The sequence below is a fragment of the Euprymna scolopes genome, chromosome 19, assembly GCF_053919585.1.
Source record: "Euprymna scolopes isolate OS-2025 chromosome 19, ASM5391958v1, whole genome shotgun sequence".
NCBI classification, from domain to species: domain Eukaryota; kingdom Metazoa; phylum Mollusca; class Cephalopoda; order Sepiida; family Sepiolidae; genus Euprymna; species Euprymna scolopes.
This window is the reverse complement of record NC_136500.1, coordinates 22,393,851-22,421,350: the sequence shown is the minus strand read 5'-3', so window position 1 is coordinate 22,421,350 and position 27,500 is coordinate 22,393,851. Positions and strand designations below refer to the sequence as shown.

Here is a 27,500-nt window from a genome sequence, read left to right as displayed (position 1 = left end):
CTGTTAATGCAAACCTAATATGAGATTCATATTTAACAATACAGTATTATACGTTTTTATTAATTATGTACTTTTACTTCCTTCATCAACTTTTGTATTTTTTATTTTTTCTTACTAAGAAGTCAACAATTATTAAAGCCCATAGGCAACTCGAGGATAGGGCTTTATAATAAGTATCGGGAAATGGTAGAAATTGATCAAAATTCGATCACCTAAATGGACGGTTTAACAAGGTTTTGTTTACACTTAAAACGCCGATGGTATAGTCAGCTACGAAGCAGCCATGCGGCATTGTGTTTTATAGACGGTTAGTTCCTGAAAAGAAAATTTCCTGATAAAATTTTTGTTTAGTTTTAGGCACAGTAAAAGAAATTGTTGGCAGCGGTTGTAGCTAGACGAATGTTTATGAATGTTTTAACAAATGGGAGAACGATGGATTAAAGCTCAGTCGAGCATCAGCCATGAAAATAATAATAGAGAAAGACTCGCAATGTATTAACTTTAGTATGTGGATTTATGAATAGAAATAGAACTTTTAACGTGTTCTAAAAACAGTTTGGTGGGTTCATTCAAAGGTTTTAACTTTTATATAGTTTTCTTAAAGTGGAAAAATAGTGAAAAGAATTCTAAAGTAATAGTTTGTCTTTAAATGCCACATCATAGAGATCTTTGATTATCTTTTAAAAAATCTTTATTAATTTCGGTATAATTTCATTCTAATTCCAGTTGATTTCTGCGTGTCCAACCCTTGTAAAAATGGAGGAACATGCATTAACCACGAAAAGGGATATATGTGCAAATGCAGGCCTGTAGACAAAGGAAATAACTGTGTGAAAAGTAAGACTTGAAATTAATTTAATAAATTAATGCTAATCTTTTACTTTCATTTACAGAGCATGTATAAACCATTATACACACATTCCGTTCTGAGGTCCCCCGTGAATCTTAAGTGTCCCTCAAATGTTCCCATTTGAACAACAGCATCTGTTATGTGATAAATATAGCGATGAGGTGTACAGTAACACACGTAGTTTCGTTTGCAAAGGATACTAAGGATAGGAAATAACTCGACTCATTCTTTTTTAACAACAACATTTATTTCCAGGTATTTTTCTGAATAAAACGTGATCATGCTCCTTCTCTCTGACTTCTGTCCTCTCGAACGTTGTTTCAAACGTTGTTTCGAACGTTCTTTCGAACATTGTTTCGAACGTTGTTTCAAACGTTGTTTCGAACGTTGTTTCGAACATTGTTTCGAACGTTGTTTCAAACGTTGTTTCGAACGTTGTTTCAAACGTTGTTTCTAACGTTGTTTCAAACGTTGTTTCGAACGTTCTTTCGAACGTTGTTTCAAACGTTGTTTCGAACGTTCTTTCGAACGCTCTTTCGAACGTTGTTTCAAATGATGTTTCGAACGATGTTTCGAACGTTGTTTCGAACATTGTTTAGGACGTTGTTTTGAACGTTGTTTCGAACGTTGTTTCGAACGTTGTTTCAAACGTTGTTTCGAACGTTGTTTCGAACGTTGTTTCGAATGATGTTTCGAACATTGTTTCGAACATTGTTTCGAACGTTGTTTCGGACGTTGTTTCGAACATTGTTTTGAACGTTGTTTCAAACGTTGTTTCGAACATTGTTTCAAACGTTGTTTCGAACATTGTTTCGAATGTGATTTCAAACATTGTCCCGAATGTTGTTTCAAACGTTGTTTCAAACATTGTTTCGAACGTTGTTTCGAACGTTTTTTCGAACGTTGCTTTGAACGTTGTTTCAAACGTTGTTTCGAACATTGTTTCGAACGTTGTTTCGAACGTTGTTTCGAACATTGTTTCGATCGTTGTTTCAAACGTTGTTTCGAACATTGTTTCGAACGTTGTTTCGAACGTTGTTTCGAATATTGTTTCGAACGTTGTTTCGAATATTGTTTCGAACGTTGTTTTGAACATTGTTTCGAACGTTGTTTCGGACGTTGTTTCGGACGTTGTTTCGGACGTTGTTTCGAATATTGTTTCGAACGTTGTTTCGAATATTGTTTCGAACGTTGTTTCGGACGTTGTTTCGAACATTGTTTCGAATGTTGTTTCAAACATTGTTTTGAACGTTGTTTTGGACATTGTTTCGAATGTTGTTTCAAAAAATGATTTAAAAAGAAAAAGAATATTCTTACGATACTTGCAATCAAAGTGTGTTAGTGATAAAAATATTATTTTAAAATTAAGCGTAACATCTTCATCTATTCCAAAACGCCTGTGTCAATCTAATTCAACGTTGTAACACATATTCAAAACTTATGTTTCGAAATTTACCAGAATTGATAATCTATATATTAATACGATAGCGTGTGTATTATTTTCTGTGTCATGCTTACATCCAGTTCGTTTAATTGTTATGTACTTCCATTTCTTGTCATAAATAATTACCTAGAATTCTTCATAAGTTTTGGTTTCAGTTTCGATTATGGCTTAAGGAACTCAAGTTATATATATATATATATATATATATATATATATATATATATATATATATATATATATATATATCATAACTTTTTATCTCGGTTTCGAGTCAAGCTAATGCACCCAGTCATATGGATATATTTTTTTTATTTTTGTAATCGCAACTTTATAATATATAAAAATCGATAGAACATTAACTCTATAATAATATATACAAAATCTGCAAGAATTAAAATATCATATTTAAGCGTACTTTATAACCGGGCTTTACCAGGCGTTTGTGCTAGCTTAGATAAATACTTTTGCAGTTTTAACAAAAAAGCTACAATAATATCAGAGTGTCTCCATTTACTCTGAACATCTACATAATGCCAACATCAATATATTACATATGAATGAGTCCCTTGTAGAATTACCACAGGCCCTGCTAGTCTGAAAACACCGAGTAAAACAAAACCAAATAATATTCAGTAATGTCGTGGTGTAATTCTGACAGACGATATTTTTTTACTAATGGGTTACCACATATCAAGGCCCAAAGGCCACTCGAGAATAAGAGTTAATGTGTGCATTGTAGTTATTAGTACAATAGTGTAGTAATTGTTTGTGGTGGAAATTTGGCATAATTAGATTATTTATGAGGATTCAATAAGTAGTTGTTTGCGTTGGACTTGAAGACAGTAATATTGTAGTCAGCTGGAAAGCAGACCAGCGGAACAGAGTTCAACAGGCAGACAGTTCTAGGAAAGAAGATTTGTTTAGTTTAGGCACTGGTACAGAGTGATGGGATTTATTGATAGCGATTTTGGCTAGACGAGTGTTTTTGTGAAAGATTGGAGCTCAGTCGAACACTTGCCTCAAAAATTATGTTTAAAATAAGATAAACAGATCAAATAATGTAAAGGACGAGGAGATAGGAGAAACAATCGGAAAAGAAACGATGTAGCAGATTATGTAAATCAAGTATAGGTAGTGTTTTGCATACACATGAACAAACTGCAGAGTGTAGTAGTCTCACATATAAATTATGAATGCAATGTCTGCACAGTATTTATTGTTGTGACTTAGAGAAATGAAACAGAAGAACACATCTTTATAAAAAGATAACTATACACGTCTTTTCTTCAAGCATGTTATATCATGTTTAAGAACTACAATTAATGGCCCGGCAGAGATAACCAATTAATCAACAAGGCTAAATACACGAGAAAACAGCAGACACTCATGTCTAACGCGACAGCGAAACAAGGACAACAATAATAGGCGGCCTTGCGAATTATAAAACTCTAATTATCTCCCTTTTGTTCTTATTACAAACCCTTGTTATTTTTACTACCATGCTACACAAAGATGGCTCTTCAATCGAGGGATTTAAAAAGCTCTCTTGCAGAGTACACAAGGTTTTATTGTACTAAATCGACACACATATATTGATTTTGTCTATAAGATAGTAAGATTTCTTTTTAAGTTAAGCATAACGGGTTAACCTAAATGGACTGACAGAAAATAAAAAAAAATAAAAAAACGTTTCCCATGAAGTTTGGAAGACATTTTCAAAAGATATCATCTGTGATTATAACCCTATACACCCGTGCCGCATCCGTTGCTATACTGGTTCACGGGAGCATACTTATGATGTACCCCAGGCCGTGTTCGTCGCTCTGGCTCACAGGCCCATAGATGCAACCCAGTAAGGTTACATTCTTAATTGTCTAGTGGCGGACCCCTCAAGTGTGACCAGACTCTCACTGGTCACTAGAAAATACAGCTCTGTTGCTCAGGGCATGCGAAACGTGCATGACCCTAAGTCCATGTGGCAACATTGTCCACTTCAGCCGTCGCTTTGGCTTCGTGCTGGATCTGGTCTGTCTCTTCCATCGTCTAGCATCAGGGCATACCTGAAATAAACTGCATCTTCATTTAGGCTGGTAATCAAGAAACAAAGAAAAACTCGGGGTTGTTTTCTTATAAACCAAACAAAATAATTATTTATAAATCATTTTAAGATATTTAGGGTAAAACTTGTCGAGTTCCTTTGGTTCCTAACAGTTTTCTGATGCAGGTTGATTAACTTAAGTTCATTTAGTTCATTTCACAGCTAAGAACAAGCGCTTTTCAACTTAGCTCTTATGGGGGTTTCTGGTCCCCGCCCCACTGGGCGGGAGGCCACGGCGATGTGCACTCCTCGATGCTAACCAGCGAAAGACTCTTATTTCTAAAAACACAATGGTTTTTATAAAATTGGCTTCTTCCCCCTTTGTCATTTGAAGGTTACTTTTCCTTTTTTCCTCTGAATCTCTTTCCCACTATTTTAGATTCTTTTTCTTTTCTCTTATGAATCTCTTCTCTCTCTATCCCATTATTTTATATTCTTTTTCTTTTCTTTTTTCTTGTAAATTTCTTCTTTTTCTTTCGTAACCATATTCTCTCCCCCCCCCTTTTTTCTTTTTCTTTCGTAACCATATTCTCTCCCCCCCCCTTTTTTCTTTTTCTTTCTTTGTCTTCAACTCAAACTACTTTTCTCTCAAAGAAACTGTATTATCTGTCCAAACTAACTTATCAGCTAACTCTCGCATTTTACAAGTTTCGTTTCCTCCTCACTTGGTGGTCTGACAATTAACTAAGACCAGGTGACTTTATGACAATCTTTTCCAGCTAACAGAGCAGACCTCTCGTCGCCATGTCAACTTCACTTTTCATTTCTGTTTATCATATCAGCAATAAAACATATTCCAGACTTTTGGAGAAAAAGATAAATTTCTCATACCCCATGTCGAACACCTCATCCAACTCTTAGCCTGTAGCAGGATGAATTGTTATTGCCCCGGCAGGTAATATCATTACATGATCATGTATAAAATAGTTTTAAAATTTATTTAATATATAAAGAAAAATTAGTCGGATTATCGATGTGACTGCTATAGCATTGCATCTGGAGAATCGATATTTCATTCTGCCTAGCCAGTGACTTACGGAAATTTTCGGTCTATATTCTTTACATAAAATTTTTAGAATTTCAATAAATTTCATTTTTTATATAACTAAATCATGTTATTTACAATATAATTTATATTTATATTTCCAGTTGTTTATTCTTTCATTTATTCTTTTTCATTTTCTCTTTTTTTTTTTTTTTTTTTTAGTTAATCCTTGTGATGCTAAGCCGTGTGTCCATAAAGGTAGATGCATTCCGGTGGGAATCCATTATCGTTGTGAATGTACTAAAGACTATGAAGGACCTCGATGTGTCAAGCGTAAGTGATTACCATATAATTTATTAGAAATGACTAGTTTTCCAAACTATTTTAATAAAAGAAATTACAACTTTGAAATACAGGGGAGGGGGAGAAATGATCCAACATATTTGTAGATTTTAATAGAACCAAATTAAAATAAATAATTAAAAAGTATTTTTATTTTTCAGCTGTACATATGGTGTTATCGTGTTTTACATTTTTTTACAATGGAGTCAGCTCTTATCAAGGTCTGAAGGCCATTCGAGGATAAGGGTTAATGAGTGCATGATGGTCACTGAGACAACAGCCTAGTGATCGTTAGTCATAGAAATTGGGTATAATTTGATGATTTAAGACAAGAACTTGTTTACATTGAACTTGAAGACGTCCATGTTTTAGTCAGCTGAAAAGCAGGCCAGTGGAACAGAGTTTCACAGATAGGCAGTTCTAGGAAAGAAGCTTTATTCGTGGCATTTGTATTTAAATTTAGGCACAGCTAGAGAGTAGAGGAAATTGTTGATAGTGGTTATCCCAAGATGAGTGCTTTTTGTAAAAGTTTGTCAGTGGAGCACAATAGAGTGAAGCTCAGATGAGCACTTGCCATGAAAATAACGAGTAGAGACAGGCTTGCAACGTCTCTTCTGTGAGGGGGGAGGTTGCAGGGAGAAGGGCATCACCTATTAAGTTTCAAAGCCGGTTTTGAACTCTGTCAAGCCAGGATAGGCTGCTTCCAGCAGTTCTTTCCCAGATGTGGTAACAGCTCTCCATTCGTGTTAAAACTTCACCTGCAATCAAAAAAATAGATAATTGAGAAGATCATTCAAGTCCCATTATATTGAGATCTACAGATCCTCATTAAATTTAGTTCATTCTAGCATTGCCAACTAAGAGCAAGGAAGAGTGTCTCATCCAGAAATCACATAATTTCTGTTTAGTGTGTGTCTGTGAGAGAGAGAGAGAGAGAGAGAGAGAGAGAGAGAGAGAGAGAGAGAGAGAGAGAGAGAGAGAGGAGATGAGATAAGATAGATTTCACTACGTCAGTCGTCCTTGTTTTGGGGGGAAAGCATGCCGAAACACGTCTTTTATTATTCAAACATTACCAGTTAAGACAGCTTTTAGACAGAGTATCATTTCTTATGAATCAGAGGACTCCATTATTAGCATTGGTTTCCTTTATATCTTTCTTGACATAAGGCACTTACATGAGGGACAAAGTTGTCAACATCCTAACAGAAAGTATTTCTGTAGAATGGACTGGATTTGAACTTGGCAGAACCGGGTTGTCAGTTCATGTTGTTAACCGCTTAGCCGTCGTCAGCTCCAGAGAATTTAGTTAAGCTTTACACTTGAAATCATTTAAGGTTTCAATATTTCTACCTTGACCAATGTTACGTGTAATCAAATCTATGTGTTCTTCTTGAAGAAACTACTTCAAATCTGAAAGATAACAACTTGCCATTGTTGAGAAAAGAGAAAAGAAAGAAATAGCTTAAAGAGTCAATCCAATCAGAGTTTTCTAAAAGGACACTTGCTACCAGTGTTATGTGTTTATATCAAAGAGACAGTTTAACAGTGTAGAAAATTTGAATAAGAACTCGAGTTATTTTTTTTCTCTCTCTCTCTCTCTTGTATACAATTAAACAAAACAAAATTCTATAAAGTGAAATACACAAGGTTCACAGGTAAAATCAAATCCGTAACAGAAAGTGATGTAGCTAGTTAAATCTAATCTATTCTCAATTTATCAGTTCTGTGTGATCAGTAAGGATGTATATAAATACATCCTTACTGATGGTTGCATAAAGTCCTTTATGCATGCAGATTGATTGCCTTATCAATGTTGTCGCCACCATCGTCGTTGTGAACCCAGGTTACTTTTCCGTCTGTTGAGACAAAACACAGACACTTGTTGGTTAGTTTTTAAAAGGTTTATTCCAAAGGGCAGAATAGAAACTTTGCATGCATATGTGTGTATGAGAGAGAGAGAGAGGGGGGGAAAGAGGGATGAGGAACATGCATTAAGCTTAATATATGTGCAAATGCAGGCTTGTAGACAAAAGGAAAGAACTGTGTGAAAATGTAAAACCTGAAATTAATTTAATAGAACTGCTGATCTTATACTTTTCATTTACAGAGCATGTATAGACAATTATACAAACATTCCGTTTTGGGGTTCCCCATGACTCTTAGGTGTCACTCAGGTTTTCGGACGTGTGTATAAACCAGCCGAAACAGTTCAGACACCAATGTTAATTTATAAAGAGGTTTGTTATAAAGAGAAAAAACGGTCGTTGAAAACATTAACGGGACAACTTAAGTTCATACATATGTGTGTGTGTGTGTGTGTGTGTGTGTGTGTGTGTGTGTGTGTGTGTGTGTGTGTGTGTGTGTGTGTGTGTGTGTGTGTGTGTGAGCGAAACAGAGAGATGAGATAGATTTCATTACGTCAGTCATCTGCCATATGCTATTCCCATTTAGGGATGGGGGGGGGCAGCGTGTCCCTTTTATATATAAACCTACTTCCTTTTCTGCTACAAAATTATTAGATATTATTTTTTTATTTTTTTTAATATCGATAATCGAGTGCTCTTGATATCAGTAACTTAATTCATGCAGGGTAATGCAGCAATCACACTGTATGATGTCTTTGTTACAGGTGTTAAAACATTTGAAGTTTTCTTTATTTAATTTACAGACAAATGTTTTATTTATTGAAGAAATATGTTTACTTATTTTATTTCAGTGTCTCCTTGTGGAAAGCATCCTTGTAAGAACGGAGCAACATGCACCAACAAAGACCACAAATATGCTTGCACGTGCCGAGAAGGATTTTATGGTCGCAGGTGTGAAAAATGTGAGTTGACAGATTGGAAATGAAAATCAATTCTTTCATTATAAGGAAATTTTCAAACTAAAATTTTATGAGAAACTATTTTCTTTTGTACAAATAAATAAATAAATAAATAAATGAAAATAGAAGAATACTCCTTCCAGGATAGGTAAAATTAATTCCCTGAAAAAAAACAAAACAAAAAAAAACAGTTTTTCGTTCCTTTGTATCTACTTACGAAGATTAAAATCGATATATAGTGCTACTAAACCTTAAAGCTAGAATTCTTATTCCAATTTTTGAACAAAATCAATTACATGGATTTTGTGTCTAGAAAATGTCTAAAAATTTATTGCTTAACTTAAGGTGTCTTAGAAGGAAAATTTGAATTCAGGAGTCTTGTTTTATTCATGTCTAATGACTATTAATTAAAATCAAAGCAAATCTGAAATATTTGGTTCACTGTAAACACATATGTTACACCAAAATAAAAACGCTTCAGATAATGTCTTGATATTCAATTCAGTTTCTCACATGACATCTTATGAAGTTAGTAGAAATGTTACAGACTTTTGAATCTCAAACACTTTCAATACTGTGCACTGATATTTTCTTTTTTGGAATATAAGCACATTCATGATTTTTTTTTACAAACGTTAAAAAATTTCACATTGTGTAGCAATGTACTGAAACAATTATAAAAATATTTGTTTTTATTTTGGATGATGCAGGGCATCCGAAGAGAGATTTTTCTAACAAAATGAAAGTATAATTTTTAGCAATAGGTATCTAGGAAAAGGCCACTACATATGTTATAAATTCCAAATTTCCACAACCTGGCAAATACTGATACACGCTAGCAAATTTAGATTTGCAATTACAGAATATGATTCTAATTTTTTCCTTTGCTCTTTATTCTAACACTACACTAAGTTTACTGTTTTATTTCGCTACAGTTGATATTGTGTAGAACAATAAGAAAATCATAGTGAACAATACATTCAACAAAATTTCACACACATTTCTAGATACCTATATCTAATAAGTTCAAAAGAAAGGACACACTTAGGGAGGTATTTTGGTGGTCAAGTCACTAAATAAGGATTAGCTGGTTTCCCGGCATAGCCCAGGATGTAATATAGATTGACTGAAATACATGTTCTAGCTGGTTTCTAGGCGTTGCCAGGGATGTAATATAGACACATTATGTTGTATATTACCTGTTCTCTTCTCCCTAAGGTAAAACAATTTCATATACATGCTGTAAATTACCTATGCTAGGGATAAAACATGAACAATACCAGTCCTAGGGTAGATAAAACAAATAATACATAGAGATGAGAGATTCCTCTCTCCTAAGAATAAAACATATGTTCAATATCTGCTTTTGTTTTTTCATTGTTTATACGGTCCCGAGCAACGCCGGGTAGCCCTTATCACAGATTCTGAAAAATCCTTTAAAATACTCCAAAGAAATTGAAATTGTAGAAATATTTATTAATTAATGTCTAATTCTTATAAACGTTTAACAAAAAATTGGAAAAATCTGAATTTTCACAAAGAGCATATACTCACTTTTTGTTCGCTTGGCATATGTCTAAATTAAAGTAAATGTAGCCGGCATTTCGACCCTTTACATCAAGCACTTGTATTCCAAAATTCATAATTATTGGTCATTTAGCTTAGTAATAAACTCTATACATAGAAATATAAAAATATAGACATGTTATTTTGTATCATTTTTTGATTAACCAGGCTAGAGTGATAGTTATGTAGAGAAAATGAACCTTAATACATTTTTTATGACAAGACATGAAACCACTTGATGTAAGGAGCTAACAAGAACAAAAAATGATTATCACCAAAACAGGAAAAAAAGACCATGGCTGTAGGTAGGATGTACAGGCTCCTTCAGTCTTTGACAAAGTTGGATGAATGTGAATTGTTTATTTGTTTTGTGTCTTAATTTAAATGTTGCAAAAGCTAAGGATTTGTGTCAGACAAAAAAGAGAGAACCATGATGGGACAGAAGATAAAAACGCATTCACTAAAAAATTTTTAAAAAATTTAAAAAAACAAGTGCTCGACGATAGGCAAAAACAAGATGAAAACGAATTAAATATCCGAGAAATTCGAGACCGTCTTTATTTAGAAAAAAAGAAACTCGACATTTTTAAGGATGAAAAACCGGCATTAAAAACTGTTTTTCTGTCGAAAAAATGGGAAACCTGTTGCAATATTTTTTAATCATAATGGGGTAGATATTTGTTTGTTGTTCCCTACAGCAAAGTGTGACACAAAGTCGGAAAGTGGGGAATAGGCAAGCTCCCCTAAAGGAGGAGCACTCTTGCCTCGACAAAAATTGCCTGAGCACCCCCGTCGGAATTCCACGGCGATAAGCAATAAACTTGCCTCACTAGAAAGCCGAGTGGCAAGGCCTGGGAGAGTGGACCTCCTGAGTGATACCCAGGCCCCGCACCTGTCGAGCTGAGTGTCAAGAACGAGTCCTTGACGAGTAATTTCTACCCAGTCTCTAAGCCGCCGAAGCTACTATGAGACTCATCCCATCACGAACAGGTCATAATGGGTTATGGCCCCTCAAAGTTGGGAGATTCTATTTATAAATGCTGCTGCTAGAAACTGATGAATCAAATTAATTCACGTTTTGCTATCAACCAATCAGAAACCAGAATTGCTCCATAAAAATCAAACCTTTTTAGAAACGTTGCATATAATTTTTTCATCGCGTTAACCCGAGAAAGATCTTTAGCTCTTTGGTTGCAAAATTATAAAGTCCTGAACCAGTACAGAACTGCTGTCTACTGAGAATTCGTCATCTCCAGGACTTGTATAGAATAACTAACCATCGGAAACTTTTCTGAAACTAAAACATGGTTTCCAACTCCAAACGAAATTAACATATGATTGCAGTCTTATGATGTCGTGGGATAATAATAAAATGGTAAAAAAATTATTTTTCAGACAACCCATGTGTCTTGAAACCCTGCAAGAATGACGGTAAATGTCTCAAGCATTTCAGTAAATTTAAGTGCGTCTGCAAAGATGGATTCATGGGAAAAACATGTATTGTTCGTAAGTATATTATTTCTTACTTAGACAATTCTGACTTCTTTTCCAATTCTTTTTTTTTTATTTCCAGTCAAAACTATTTATTCTATGTATTAAAAAAAAATCTTTTTTACCCCAAATTGAGACGTATAGATTACCGTGAATTAGGAGCTAGATTTATAGGGGCATCTTAAGTGGGGAGATATGCCGCCAGATGTTTGTTTACATTACATTTAAATTTTGGTACAGTCAAGAAAACAGGAAGCAAGGAGGGAATTCTAAAAGTAAGTGGTTTATGAAAAGAAGCTATTAGGTTACATAAGCTTTCGTATATCTTGTAAATATTGCATTGACTGATAATGTTACTTTCACAAAAGTTTCTATATATTTTTTATATTTCTCTTCGTCTAACCGTTCATTACATTTTTTGCTCAAAAACTACTGGGCTCATCTGGCTGGAATTTGTATGGACCTATTTATTATAATGTGCAGCGAACTATTTATTATGGTATTCGTTTTATACAGAGTTATGGATTAATAGGAATTGATAGGGATTAGTCATCACAGTACCACATTTACTCGTTTTCTCGGACACTGTTGGGCCGATCTGGTTGAAATCTTGTATGGATCTTTGTTATAAAAAGATGCAGTGAACTAAGTATTAGTGTATCTCTTTAATACTGAGTTGGGGATTAATAGGGATTAGTATTTAATGCAAAAATGAGCACAACTTTAACCATTATTCAACCATCAATTTGGCATAAAGCATTCATTCTAAGTCAACAGGCTATAACGTTTGCCTATTTTAACGGGCTAAAACCTTTGGTCTTATCTAACCTATATCGATTTACATCATTAAATTCGACCCCAACACCTAGCTGGGGGTGTATATTCATAAGTTAGCGATTTGAATATTACTTGATTCATTTCGAGTCAAAGAGAAATTGAGTTATATTGAAAAATCCGAATCTGTTTATATAGGTTTTACGTTCACACCGTCTTCAATAGTACATTTCGAAAGTGACGCCAATGAGAGGGGAGATCACTCAATGAGCTATCAAAACAGCGAATTTATGTAGATCAATAGACCAACTAGTCAAACGAGCTGGAACAAAGGAAGCAGAGAATAGATCAGACAATTCTGAAGACCACATGACATAATAGTATCTATAAAATAAAGCGAAACTTATGAAATCGCACACATGTGAAAAAGAGGCCACAGATGAGAAGAAAGGTTATTCATTTGGATTTTTCGGACTACTGTTCTCATCTTGAGTGTCATTTTCAAAAAGTTTCGGTTGATGTAACCTCTGACTTTCTTCGGGTGTATCTTGTCGAACTCAGGAATGTTTCTGTCAAATTCGAGAATTTGAACAGAATTTCAAACAAAACCCTTTATTTACTTCACGTGGTACAGTGATTAGAGTAATTAGAAAAATACATTATAAAAATGATATTCTGAAGGTTGAAAGTTCAATTCTAAGTGAGCGAAAAATACAATTGCAAATTATATAGAACTTCTACCTAGTCATGGCTGACAGAACGAAGGCATACTAACCCCATTCCAATTGAAATTCCGTCCAAATTCCCAAGTTCGACAGAAACCTTTCCGAGTTTGACAAGATACACCTGAAGAAGGTCGGAGGTTATAGCGACCGAAACATTGTGAAAATGGCACCCAAGATGAGAACAGTAGAGAATCCAAATAATATGAATAATCAATCCTCATCTCAAAAATTGAGAAACGAAGAAGAAAGGTTTCTGCCAATCAAATTACAAAGACATTTCTGCACTTTCTCAAGAACTCTGAAATTCGCCATGCCAAGTATGACACCATATGCTTCGTATATACAACGTATAACACGAGATGAATGAATTTAACATAAAATAATTAAAAAATTAATCTTATTAAAAACGATTGTTCAGATTCGTATTCAAATATTTTTTCTTGGTGTATTGTAATTATAATTTGTTGGATACATGTGCATGCAAATATATCACTGTTTTTTCTTTTTCTTTTTCTTTTTTTAATAATTTTGCAGCCAATCCATGCGGACTGAAACCCTGTAAAAACGGAGCTGAATGCATCAACAAAGACAAAAAATATTTCTGCAAATGTAAAGGACGTTTTATAGGAAAAACCTGCTCTGAAGGTAATCAACAATTTGTAACCTTTTCTTTAAAGTATACTAGCAACATTTCTTACATGTTTCGCCATTTAACCAATCTCCAGGAATTTCTATCTATTGATTCACATGTACGAGTGGTACCTCCACCAGTATACTTTTTTTATTTTCGTCTTTTTTTTTTTCAATTTTTACATGCGCACAAAAATCGAATGCACACATACGAAAACAATACGGAGCACATTGAATAATAAATAGTATCATGAAAAATACTTGTTGGTGACAATTATAAATGCGATATTCCTTCAAAATAGACTCGAATACCCTTAAAAATCAACTGTTTAGTTGGTACTCTCGTGCACATTGACCATTAATTATTGCCCTTAGATTGCTAAATGAAAAATCCTTTATATAAGAGGGGTGTTCATGTTCTCGCTTAGTGGTTCCAATATGGGGGATTGATTTATTGCATTAAAAACTGTGCACACACGTTAGTATACCAAGGTGTTTTCCTGTTAATTTAAAAATTATAAATCTCGCGTGATGAAACTTGAAGATTGTTTATTAAAAAAAAAATAGTAATTAAAAAAAACAAAAAACCTTTGTAAAAGGCGGGTAACAAAACTTGAAGATAACCATAAATATTTATACAAAATAATCAGAAAAGGGTAAATTTCAAGTAAATAAAAATAAGGATAAATTCGTGAAATTTGGCCTGAAAGCATCAAATGCTTCTAAAATAAAATTTTATGCAGGCTAAAGTGTTCTTTCTCTAGGATGCTGGCTTTTCAAATCCCACTTTTCGATCCTTGTGTCACATCATCCCGCCGTAGGGGTGAAGATAAATAATTCATCGATTGCTTTTATTAGAATTTGTTTTAAAAATGATATTCCCTAATTTTAGAATGTGACAAAGATTTTATTCTTAACTTTTTCGACTGAAAATAAAATACAATTTTTTCAAACATTTAAAACCATACATACAGGCAGAGTATTAACTCTTGAGGCATTCTCATTCTATCTCTGCTAAAATTTAAATTAACTTCATTTAAATCTTGAATAATAAATTTTTTTTTTCTCTTTCAGTAAAAATTATAACACTTAAAGAAGGTTAGTATGTTCATTTTATAGTCATCTTTTCTTTTACTTAATGTTATTAAAAATAACAAGATTTCTTTGGTTCCATTTTAAAACTATATTGTTAGGAGCATACAATTGAATAACTATAATTTGAAAGTGCGAATCAATTTTAACTAAATAAAGGAAAAGTCCTGCCGGATTGTAGATTTTACCGTTCCAGCAGACCACAGAGTGAAGATCAAGAAGACAAAGAAGCGGAGAAAATACAATGAACTGGCCACAGAGCTGAAAGAGAAATGAAAGATAAAAACAATCAAGATAGCATCAATAATAGTAGGAGATTTAGGAACAATACTAAATAACTTTGAAAAGAGAATTGACGAAATTGGAATCAAAGGGATGGCTGAGAAGATATGACGGATAACAATAATGAAGATGGCTGAAATATTAAGAAAACCCCTTGAATGTGGAGACTTATATACATGAGCCACAGGTGCAAGCTGAACATATAGAAATTATTACAGAGGTAAAGCACAAAGAAACACCACATGGAAACAAGAAAACTGAGAATATAATTGTATGTTAACCCCACCACACCAACATAAAATAGGGTAAAGGATTGGTATCAATAGGTACTATACTAAAGAGTTGAAGAGGGTCAAGGAGGGTGGAAAGACCAAAGAGAGAAAGCACTAGTCAGACCTCCGTTGGATGAGTGCAAAGAGGACTGGGACCTTGGGAAGGCTTATTGCCACCCAAATTCCAGTGAAAACCGATGATCGCTGCCAACGAGAAATCAATGGTAAGCGGCTGTTGCGATAGCGTGAATTCATCTGCAAATGTTATCGAAAGTGGTGGAGAGTACTGGAAATCTGGGGAGACTTGTCACTCAGACTCCAGAGAACATTACGGGTTGTTCCCAAAGTGAAATCTTTGATGATGGCCTGTGTGACTGCTACCAGTGAGTAAATAACAATTAAATTGGAATCAAAGGGAAAACGGAGACTATGCAACGCACAGCAATGATGTAAACAGCTGACATCTGAAGGGGAACTCTCAAATGCTAAAACCAATTTACACAAACTAACAAGTCACATGAAAACTGCAACAGCAGTAAAAAAAAAAAAAAAGCATAGAAAGACAAGCACATGTAACCAAGGGAACTGAAACTGCTGAAGAAAGGTTGCAAGCTGACCATGCCCCCTAACAAAATATCAGCCTCGGCTGACACTACACAAAATAATTGTGAAGGATCGAGGAGGATGGAAAGACAGAGAAGAGAGAGCACTAACCAGACCTCCACTGGAAGAATATTGTGACCTTGTGGAGGCTTATTGCAATCCAAACTCTAAAGAAGACTAATGGTTGTTGACAGTGAGACATCAATGATAAGCAGCTGTTACGATAACGCAAAGCCATTTGCAATAATTATCAGAAGAGGTGTACAGTACCTAAAATTTGGGGAGACTTGTCACTCAGACTCTAGGGAACACCACCGATTATTATTAGGGATTTATCGCTAATGTTGATCTGTGTGAAAACTCCTAGTGAGTGGCAATAATAATAATAATAATAATAATAATAATAATAACAATAATACCATACAATGTATGAGAATAGTGAAAACAGCAAAAATATTAAGGAAAATACTAGAATGTAAAAAACATAACCAATAAATGCCACCGGTAAGTTTAAATAGAAATAACACAAAACATAGAAAAAGCACATCACTGGATCCCCAGGAAACTGAAACTGACAGAAATCCTATAAACCGACATAAAAAAAAAAATAAACAAAGACACACATGTTTCGGCTAATACTACACCAAATGATCATGAAGGTTCAAGGAGGATGGAAAGAACAAGGAGGATGACAACAACGAGGCCTTCACTGAAAAAGTGTAGAAGTACTGGAATCTTTGGGAGGATAATCAATGGTCGTTTCCAGTGAGAATCAATTATAAATGGTTACTGCGATACTACAAAAATGGTTTACAATGGTTATCAAAAAGGTAGAGAATGCTGGAAATCTGGAGAGAATTCTTGTCACTCAAACATTGCTTGTTATTATTAGCGAACAGTCGTTGGTAATGAAAAGTGCAGGTCACCGTAAATAAGGCTAAAGAGAGGAGGAAACGATCAAAGATGAAAAAACGACTGATAAAGAAAAAAAAGAAGAAAGAATAGACAGAAAACATAAAAAGCTACAACAAAATAAAATATTAGTAAATAAAGCAGGAGCTGATAAGACACACATATAAATCTGAACAGTGCAAACAAAATAAAACTTTTGAAATCAATGAAAGACAGTTTTACGAACAGGAAGAACAAAACTAGAACAACCGAACCCCAGAAGAACAATACAGTTCTAAAGCAATATATAGGGACAATAAAGCTGAAGCAATATATAGGGGCAATAAAGCTGAAGCAATATATAGGGGCAATAAAGCTGAAGCAATATATAGGGGCAATAAAGCTGAAGCAATATATAGGGGCAATAAAGCTGAAGCAATATATAGGGACAATAAAGCTGAAACAAATTTTTTTTTTCAATTCCAATTTCACCCCAAACAAGGCACATTGCCACTTCGATGTAGGGGGCTACTATCGGGGACATAAGTTGCAGGGATACTATATAGGGAATTGAGCAGCGAGATGTCTGTCCACATTACACTTGAACTTCTGCATGTAGGTACAGTTGGGAAAGCAGGAACCCGGAAAGAAGTCCCAAAGTCCAACCATTCTGGGGAAGAAACTATTGGAGTAGAAGGCATTCTTACATCTAGGGATATATACTGCGTCGGGATGAGATTTTTGCTGCTTGTCGGGTTTGTTTGGGGTACTATGTAGAATTGTTGAAAAACATGAAAGGAGCGCTTTAAGAAATTTAAGAAAGAACCAAAAATCGAAATTGATGAAAAAAAAAACACACATGACCCTAAGAAAAATGTCAAACTGAAAGTCACCACGCCATGAAACAATACATAGATTGTGGTTCACAAAAGTCACGTGATTACATGAAAGAAAAACGTAAAAAGTACAAGATATATACACAAAGCGAACATACTGGACTTGATGACTAAAGGAAGAATCGCACTATATCAAAATGATACCGATAAGAAAAATATCCTAAGAAATATAAACCAATAATGTGAAAGGTAGCAAATTTGCTTGTAAAGGGTTACATGTGGCCCATAGATTGCACATTTGATGTGATTGTTTTAAAGTTTTCTACTGATTCCGGATTCTACACTAAGATACAGCTTAATTACTTGAAGATAATGTTTGCCTGTTTAGCAATTTCTCTTTTCAAAATTGCTACCATGTCAATGTAGTTCTTTGACAAACCTAACGTAAACGATTTCTTATTCAAGCCTTGAAAACTAAGCATAACAAATGTTCATAGTAAACGCTAACTATACAAAATTATTCTGTTTTTCAGCACGTGACACAGCCAAAATGGACATAATGTTTGTGATCGACACATCCACTTATGTTGGATTGAAAAACTTCAGGAGGGTGAAACATTTCGTGAAACACGTTGTCAGGTATTTCCGTATCGCACCAAGTCACGTGAGAGTTGGTGCTCTCACTTACAGCACTCGTGTAAGAAATGAGTTCAACTTGAAGAGCTATAAGGATCTTCATGAAGTTCTACGAGCCATTGACAGAATTCCATATATCAGAGGACAAGATTACACCAATCGTGCATTGGCATATCTCAGAAAATACTCATTCACTCTAAAACGTGGAGCCAGGCGTCATGTAGTCAACGTTGCCATCATCATCACAAATGGCAGATCAAAGAATCTGAGGTGGACAACAAAACAAGCCAATCTCTTGAAACGTAGATATGTCAAGGTGTTTGTCGTAGCCATTGGAAAAGTGTACGAGCTTGGTCTGAAGAGAATAGCCAGCCGTCCACGCTCTTGGTTTATTGTCAGAGTACCCAACTACAGATTACTCGAAAGATATGTATGGCCACTAATGTACAGAATTTATTGGAGTAAGTAAACGTTCTCTTGTAATGATACTTGATTTATCTTATATTTTTATTTTGTTGATTCGAAAAATAATAAACAAAAAAGCTTATCTGACTGTGCACTTAAGTAGATACAGCATTTCATTAGTTACCAGCTGTACGATCTGGCGTTGCCAGGGATTCATTAGTTCTTAAACATGTTTTGTAAATACATTCTAGCCAAAAACAAAAAAAAAACGTAAACTTTATTCAATTTTATCAGTGTTTATTTGAATCTTGTAAGGATACAAATGAAAGTATGGTGCTGCAAAGAATCTCAAGAGATTCCCAGATCTCAACTAGGTTAGGACTCAATGCCACTGATTTCATACAGCATCAATATTCCTTTCTGTTTCAACACCCATTCTAATAAGAATTTGAATGTGTCTATTAGACTGTTAGAATTTATATTTAGCACAGTTCCAAATTCTGAATTTCTGAACCCAGTCAAACATCCTGTATTTTTGGTTGGTTGTTGGTTGATTGTTTTTTGTTTTACGGCATATCAACCCTTTTCAGGTTATTTAATGCCGAATCCAGTGATTTTGAAGAACATTTTTTTAACAGTATATTTGCTTTTTTTTTTTTTAAGTTGGTTTCTATGTAACCCATAGTTGGAACCCTAACGGGTACTACCACTGTGGAGTTGATCTGGGAGCAATGGCAATTAAAGGGTGGCTCCACACTCCCCAAAGCCCGCAAGCTGGGGCTTCACCATCGGATATAGTTTAAGGTCATATCCAGGACCCCGTATTTTTGATGACTTTCACAACAGTGTATGATTTGTTAGTAAAATAGACCTCCAACGCAAAATGTTTTTTTCCTTGATTAACCATGACATGTTGGGAGAGAATTTCTTTTCAATGCGTTAAAATAAAATGTACAGTTTATAAATTATGCGAGTCCTGCATTATTTCAATTAACCGTACTAATAATCTCATCTTAAGTGTTATTTGCACAACATTTCGCTCGATGTAATCTTCTGCAGGTGTATAAGTCGCCATGTTTGATATTGGGAAAGGGTTAACTCTATACTTCTGAGAAAGTTGGAGGTTACATTGATCGAAACGCTGTGCAAACAACATTCAAGGTGAGAACATTAGTCCGATTAATTCAAATAATACTTTCATTCCTCATCTCAAAAATTCAGAATTGTAATATGTGAGCCTATGTGCCAGCCTATTTATGTTATTAACAAGTAATGTTAATAACAAAAGTGAATCGTACTTATTGTCTTGGTAAAACTTATTTTTTTTAGCTAAGCTTTCTTATAACGTGATTATCAAAAATTTCTATATATGTTACTGCACAGCCAGACTGCATTAAGCATTTCTTAAATTACATGTAGCGAAGTATGTTAGTCTAATCCAGGTTTACATGGTACAACAATAACAATGAATGAATACTGGCCAGTCAAAATCAAAGTTTGATTTGTCAGCTTAAGTGCTACTTAGGTCCAACTTTTTAAAATCCGGGTGGCACTATTTTATATATTAGATACTTGTTATATTTACAACGGATTTGTGCTTTCAATTACAATGAATTCATTTAAAATGGAAAAACATGTGCAAGTCTATAAAGCAATAACTAATACGCGATGGTGACAGTTTTATAACTTATGTGAGTTCTGTACTATTTCGATTAATCAAACTAATGATCACATCTTGAGTGTCATTTGCACAACATTTCGGTCGATGTAAACTTCTTCAGGTGTATAAATCTCCATGTTTGATATTAGGAAAGGGGTTTAACTCTACACTTCTAAGAAGGTCAGAGATCATATAAATAAAAAATAAGTAATGTTAATAGCTTAGGTGAACAATGCTTATTCTTCTAATAAGAGTTATTCCCGTTGGTTGAGTTTTCTTTTAAAGTGATTATTAAAAACTTTGAATCCAGTCAAACATCCTGCTTTGTGTTTATGATTTGTCAGTAAAATAGACCTCGAACGCAAAATGTTCTTTTCTTGATTGACCATAACATTTTGAAGAAGAATATTTTTTTCAATACGTTGGGCTCAAAGTTTACTATTATATTCTGAAAGACAAAAGTAAAAAAATAAAATAATATTAACAGTTTTATAAATTATGTGCGTCCTGTATTATTTCACTTAATCGTACTAATAATCTCACCTTAAGTATTATTTGGATTAATCAAACTAATAATCCCATCCTGAGTGTTATTTACACATTTAGGTTGATGTAACCCCCTGAGTATTTGGATTACCGTACTTTGGGGTAATTGCGTTAAGTCTGGGGTAATTGCAACAACAAGCTAAAAGTGCTCTTTTGGCAACCTCACATATAAAGAGCGCCTTTTTTTTAGTTGGCGCAATTACCATAGGATTTGGGGCAATTACTCCAAAGTATGGTATTCATACTACTGTTCTTATTTTGAACGTTATTCTCACAACATTTTGACCAAAAATATCAGTCGATCTCGAGAACCTTTCTGTCAGACTTGGGAATCTGCATGCCATTTTGAATGGGTTCCTTATTTAATCAACATATTCTTATACCATTAATCATGAGCAGATAGAAGCCTTAAGTAATTTGAAATTATATTTTTAGTCTCACTCATACCAAGGATTGAACCTTCAGGAGAGTGTTTTTTTTAAATCTTACACAAATGTACCTGATGTATCTGGGAGTGTTCTTACGTAGGTTTTGTATCAGAATGTTCTCGATAAATATCAACAATCGATAATTGAACAAATCTGATTAAAGAAGGAAGTCCGATTTTGACCCAAAGTAAACATTTTTATACAGCCTAATATCACAAGTGCATTTGAGCAGTTTTATTCTGACACACGGAGAAAGGGAACAAAATCAACAGTAGGTTCTTTGATAAGACAGGCGCATTTTAAATGAATGCTTCTGTTTAGAGTATAATTAAACTATGATACTTTTATATATATATATATATATATATATATATATATATATATATATACATAATATTTACTATAATAATTATTAAATACCTACAGACACTAATGATTTATCCTTTTGGGAATCATCAGTGTAGGGCGTCGTTATGATTAACACCGGTCGATAAATTCGAACCGGGAAACAGAAGTCATCTCTGACTCCATTAGCAAGGACCTAATTCATTCGATCGCCGTTAACCACGAGAAATACTGTTGAAATTTAAACATTTAATTTAAAAAAATGTTTTTGACGGCTGTCAGAGTGATCTAATCATTATATGACGATCCATGCATACGCATATATATAAAGAGAGAGAGAGAGAGAGAGAGAGAGGGAGAGAGAGAGAGAGGGAGAAATAAAAAGGAACAAACCGTATTATGTGTTCATCAATGTTTCGTCTTTATTTCGAGACTTCCTCTGGATGAAATAAAGACGAAACGTTGATGAACACATATTACGGTTTGTTTCTTTTTATTTCTCTATTTTGTCGGAATACTACTTCCATTATTTTCATCATATATATATATATATATATATATATATATATATATATATATATATATATATAGAGAGAGAGAGAGAGAGAGAGAGATGGTCTATAAAAATGTTGAAATGTGATTATTGAATAAAAGAAAAGATTATGTCCATTTTTACTGACAATTATTACTTTTCTTTTGTATTTTTGCAGGCTATATAAGAAACTGGAATCTAAAAGGTTAGTCATATTTCTTGTCTCTTTCACCATTTTCACAAAGTATAAGTTTTTACCAGAAAACAAAAACACACACACAACATTACAAAGAGGAGATAAATAGATTTATTTTCACCAATTGCATTATGTAAATGTATAAACTTTGTTTTATTGTTTTGTTGCTATGGCTACAGCAAGGTATTAGAACGATCCATAATTATTGCTATTTTTTTTTTTAGTTCAATATTAATTAATTTTTTTTTTTAGTTCAATATTAATTAAATTTTTTTTTTAGTTCAATATTAATTAAATTTTTTTTTAGTTCAATATTAATTAAATTTTTTTCAGTTCAATATTAATTAAATTTTTTTTTTAGTTTAATATTAATTAAATTTTTTTTTAGTTCAATATTAATTAAATTTTTTTTTAGTTCAATATTAATTAAATTTTTTTTTTAGTTCAATATTAATTAAATTTTTTTTTTAGTTTAATATTAATTAAATTTTTTTTTTAGTTCAATATTAATTAAATTTTTTTTTTAGTTCAATATTAATTAAATTTTTTTTTTAGTTCAATATTAATTAAATTTTTTTTTTAGTTTAATATTAATTAAATTTTTTTTTTAGTTCAATATTAATTAAATTTTTTTTTTAGTTCAATATTAATTAAATTTTTTTTTAGTTCAATATTAATCAATTTTTTTTTTAGTTCAATATTAATTAAATTTTTTTTTTAGTTCAATATTAATTAATTTTTTTTTAGTTCAATATTAATTAAATTTTTTTTTTAGTTCAATATTAATTAAATTTTTTTTTTAGTTCAATATTAATCAATTTTTTTTTAGTTCAATATTAATCAATTTTTTTTTTAGTTCAATATTAATTAAATTTTTTTTTTAGTTCAATATTAATTAAATTTTTTTTAGTTCAATATTAATTAAATTTTTTTTTAGTTCAATATTAATTAAATTTTTTTTTTAGTTCAATATTAATTAAAAAAAAAAAGGCATGTCTAATAACACTCAACCTAAAAGCTCATTATTCAAATTCCTTGGCTTACCATTCACAGGCAACATGAATTGGAACAAATACATTGAAGACATTGCCAAGATGGCTGCTTCAAAGAAGGTGGATTCCTTCTACCATGCTGAAAGTATCCTGTATCTCTACAAAACCACCATTTGCCTATACATGAAGTATTGTTGTTGTGTATGAGCTGGGGCATCTACCACTAGTCTTTCCCTCTTAGACAAGATCCCCCACCCCCAAATATCTCCTGCACTGTCAACCAGGTTTCAACCCCTGTCCCATCGCCACAATGTTGCATCCCTATCCCTGCTTCACAAGTACTTTAATGGAAAGTGCTCTAATGAAATCCTTGCACTTGTATCACCTCGACGCACATACTGTGGGTAAATCCGCAGTAAAATCCCAGCTCATCACTGTAGCGATCTTTAGATGAGGAAAGTGTTCTTTCCAAATAGTTTCTTTCCTCCGTCTGCTAGACTTTGGAATTCCTTCTCTGTTTTCTACTTCCCTGACTGTACAGAGGTTTAAATGTAACGTAAACAAATATCTAGCTCATCCCTTTACATAATCCCCTGTAGACACAGTAGTAACTCTTGCGTTCAAATGGCAATATACGTTGCTGGGGGGGGGGTAAACAAAAGTAGATAATAAATTAGACATGTTAAAATATATAATATTTTAGTTTGTAACTCTAATATTTTCAATTTCTTTTGCAACAGGTCATAAAAAAGCTCTGGAATATATCAGTAAGTGTTTGTTTTTTCTTTCTAATTTGGTTAATTTCGCTTTGACCAAAATGTATGTAATAAAAAATAGACAGATCTTTTCTTTCGTGCAGCAAACTGAAAATGATGATCACTCACAAGGAACACATTTTTTTTTTTTTAGAATACATGGAATAACACTGTTACAAAACACTTGCAACCCTAACCCTAAACCCTCAACCCCTCCCCCGTAAAACATTGCAGCAAATACTTGTCTTGCTACAACAACTACCAACAATTTCCCCCACTCTCTATTTGTTCCTAAAACTAAACGAAAATTCCACGAGCAAAGTTTCTTTCATAGAACTGTCCATCTGTGGAACACACTATCGTGGGGCTACTTTCCAGCGGACTACAACATGGTCGTTTTCAAATCTAATGTAAATAAGTTCTTGTTGATCCGTCCTCTTAAATAATTAAGCCCTATCCAAGTTCCACCATTACTGATCTTGTTGTTTCACCATCTATATAACACTTATAAAGCCTTATCCTAGAATGACCTCCAGGCCTTAATAAGCAGTGACCTCCAAATGAAATTAAAAACCACAAATGAATCACACAAATGCAACCAACACATGTGACACCGAAAGCACGATTATATTTATCCCAAAAATTAGACAAAAATTCTTTACGATATGGCACAAGGCCAAAATTGGATATGATCTATTCACTAAACTAGTTCGAGACACCAAAATACCATATTCACTATCTGGGATACCCTACTTAAAATATCCCCTGATGGTTTGAATGATTTTATATTACAAAATATGAACAATTCATGATGACAGAGAACTAGGCCTTAAAACACCCTAAAATAAAGAGAAATAACAATAATAAAATAAATAAACCAAATAAAATGCTAATTTTAATAGGTTAGTGGAATCCTCCCAACCTATCTAAAATACGAACTACTCACTGTTTTCCGGTGAAAGCACGATCATGACTTCAAAAATCATTGCTTAACATAACGTTATTGCCATATTACCAACAGCGTGCCTTTGAATGACAAAATAAACCAGTTTTCTTATTTAACTTGTAACGTCACTGGGTGACCATTTGGGAAGGCTAGGTGCTGTATGTACCTTCTGGGAAGGTTGAGCGTGGGGCCAGCACCCTCACCCCATAAAAAGAACTCAGTCGCTACAAAAGTATCTACAAAGTTGTAGATGGCCTATGCCCCTTAGGGGCTCAAGGCTATTCTTTTCTTCTTTTTCATAGATTTCATGATTTCATAAATTTAATAAATTTTCATGATTTCATCATCTTCGTAAATTTCATAAATTTCGTAATTTCATAAATTTCTTAATTTTCATAAATTTCATAATTTTCATAAATCAATAATTTTCATAATCTTCATAAATTTCATAATTTTCATTTCATAATCTTCATAATTTTCATAAATTTTCATAAATTCAGCCAAGAATCTCATTTTCTATTCCAATCATCAACTTGGCACATAATGATTTAACTTTGATATTTTCATCAATCATTTCTGTAACCTCACCTGCGCGTCTATTATGTTGTTCAAACGTTTGTGATGATTGACCTTTTGTTCTGTGGAAGTTTAAAAAAAACTTATTTCTTTTTTTTTAGGGGGGGGCACAACATATCTAGCATTAAGACATTCCTATTGGAATATCTGTCTCATGGGGGTTTCATAGTGCTAAGATTCCATTGAACACTTTAATAATTGCGAGAGTTCATATATGATTCACAACCTTGAACAATATTTCGAGCAATCATAACCATTTATATACCGAACAGATTTCAAACTGCCTTTATATATATATATATATATATATATATATATATATATATATATATATATATATATATATATATATATACTAGAATTATGGGGCCTACATGTCCAAGTTCTACTGTATATTAAATATGAAAAAGTTTTTAACGCCAGTATGTAGTTAATGCAAAATAAATTGTTTGGGATTATTAAAATAACTTTCAACGCTATTGATAATGTTATCATTTATTTATTTATTTATTATAGCTTATGTTTGAATTCATGTTTTGAGACATGACGTAAATCATAAATCTATGACGTCACGCCAAAGTTATATATTTCTTAAGGTAATGTTTTAAGCTCTATTTATAAAACACTCCAAATAGGTGAATTGGTAGAATGTCGCACTGAAGATCTCAAGATTTCGGTTTTGATATCTCGAGAATTTATTATTTGCTATTGATGCAATATTTTTCATTTCTAAAAGCAGTTATAATTTCGAAAATGAGACGAATTCAACAATGTATTTATTACGTTAAAAAAATCTCTATCACACAAAATTACATAAAAAAATGTGATTGACAGACAGACAAAATCTCTATATAAAATACATTGTTACATTGCTTTCCATCTCAAGCCTAATTACATGAGAAAACATAGCTAACTTGCATAGGTATAAGAAACAAGTTATATGTCATTTTTTAGCTGTCAAAAATATGAATACAAATAATGATTTCTTTGCAATTCTTCATTACAGGAACAGAAGAGATCTTCATAAAATATGCAGAAAAAGGTTTGTATATATATATATATATATATATATATTTGCATTCAGCATCGTATTCAGTTGAACGTCTGTTTTACATGTTGGCATGTGTTGAACGGCTTTTACAAACTAACTTCCAAACCAACATATCTCTTGCCAGGTCTTTATTATTCCTATTTCTCTCAAATCCATTCTTATCATTTCTTCCATGGTTTTCTTTGCCTTTAGTTGACAACTGAACCCCCCCCACACACACACACACATTTTAACCGTTCTACATCTACCAATCCAAGCACTGTCATTTATTCTTCCAATGTGACCTAAGCAACGAAGTCTCCTGTTCTGCACACATCTCCTTATACGATCCAGATTTAATTTTATTCTGAACTCATCAGATCTAAACCTGTATTTAAGATTAATATGGCATAACCATCGTATCATTCTCATGATTCCTATCCATGCACGTATATTATCAACCCTTACTGAACAGTTTTCACTCCCATGCATTATCACACTATGCACACATACTTAATAGACTCTTCACTTGCCCAACAGTAGTAATGTTCTGCTGATTAGTAAAGGCAAAAGTTTTCTGATCTTACGCCATCCCCTTCTAACTCTTGAAAACACACTAGCACCAATTCTTCCCGAGGCTCTCATGATTATCACTGATGTAATAAAAATTTTGGGCGCTTGACATTTAAATATTCTCTCTCCCCATCAGACTTCTCATTTGTGACACAAAAAAGGAAGGAAAAAAAAT

The 27,500-nt window shown here is 33.2% G+C and overlaps 1 protein-coding gene across 50 annotated transcripts in view; it reads left to right on the top strand.

The window, feature by feature from the left end:
* The window catches only part of LOC145303484 (uncharacterized), a 578,993-nt gene that overhangs the window by 78,141 nt on the left and 473,352 nt on the right, over positions 1-27,500 (top strand). For all 50 annotated transcript variants that reach the window (XM_080144904.1, XM_080144905.1, XM_080144871.1 and 47 more), the window contains 10 exons: positions 727-837; positions 5,600-5,710; positions 8,436-8,546; positions 11,505-11,615; positions 13,634-13,744; positions 14,804-14,827; positions 18,239-18,802; positions 22,436-22,462; positions 24,186-24,212; positions 26,729-26,764. In XM_080144904.1, coding sequence (XP_080001030.1) covers positions 727-837; positions 5,600-5,710; positions 8,436-8,546; positions 11,505-11,615; positions 13,634-13,744; positions 14,804-14,827; positions 18,239-18,802; positions 22,436-22,462; positions 24,186-24,212; positions 26,729-26,764 — 1,233 coding nt within the window. The remainder of the gene's footprint in view (positions 1-726; positions 838-5,599; positions 5,711-8,435; positions 8,547-11,504; positions 11,616-13,633; positions 13,745-14,803; positions 14,828-18,238; positions 18,803-22,435; positions 22,463-24,185; positions 24,213-26,728; positions 26,765-27,500) is intronic.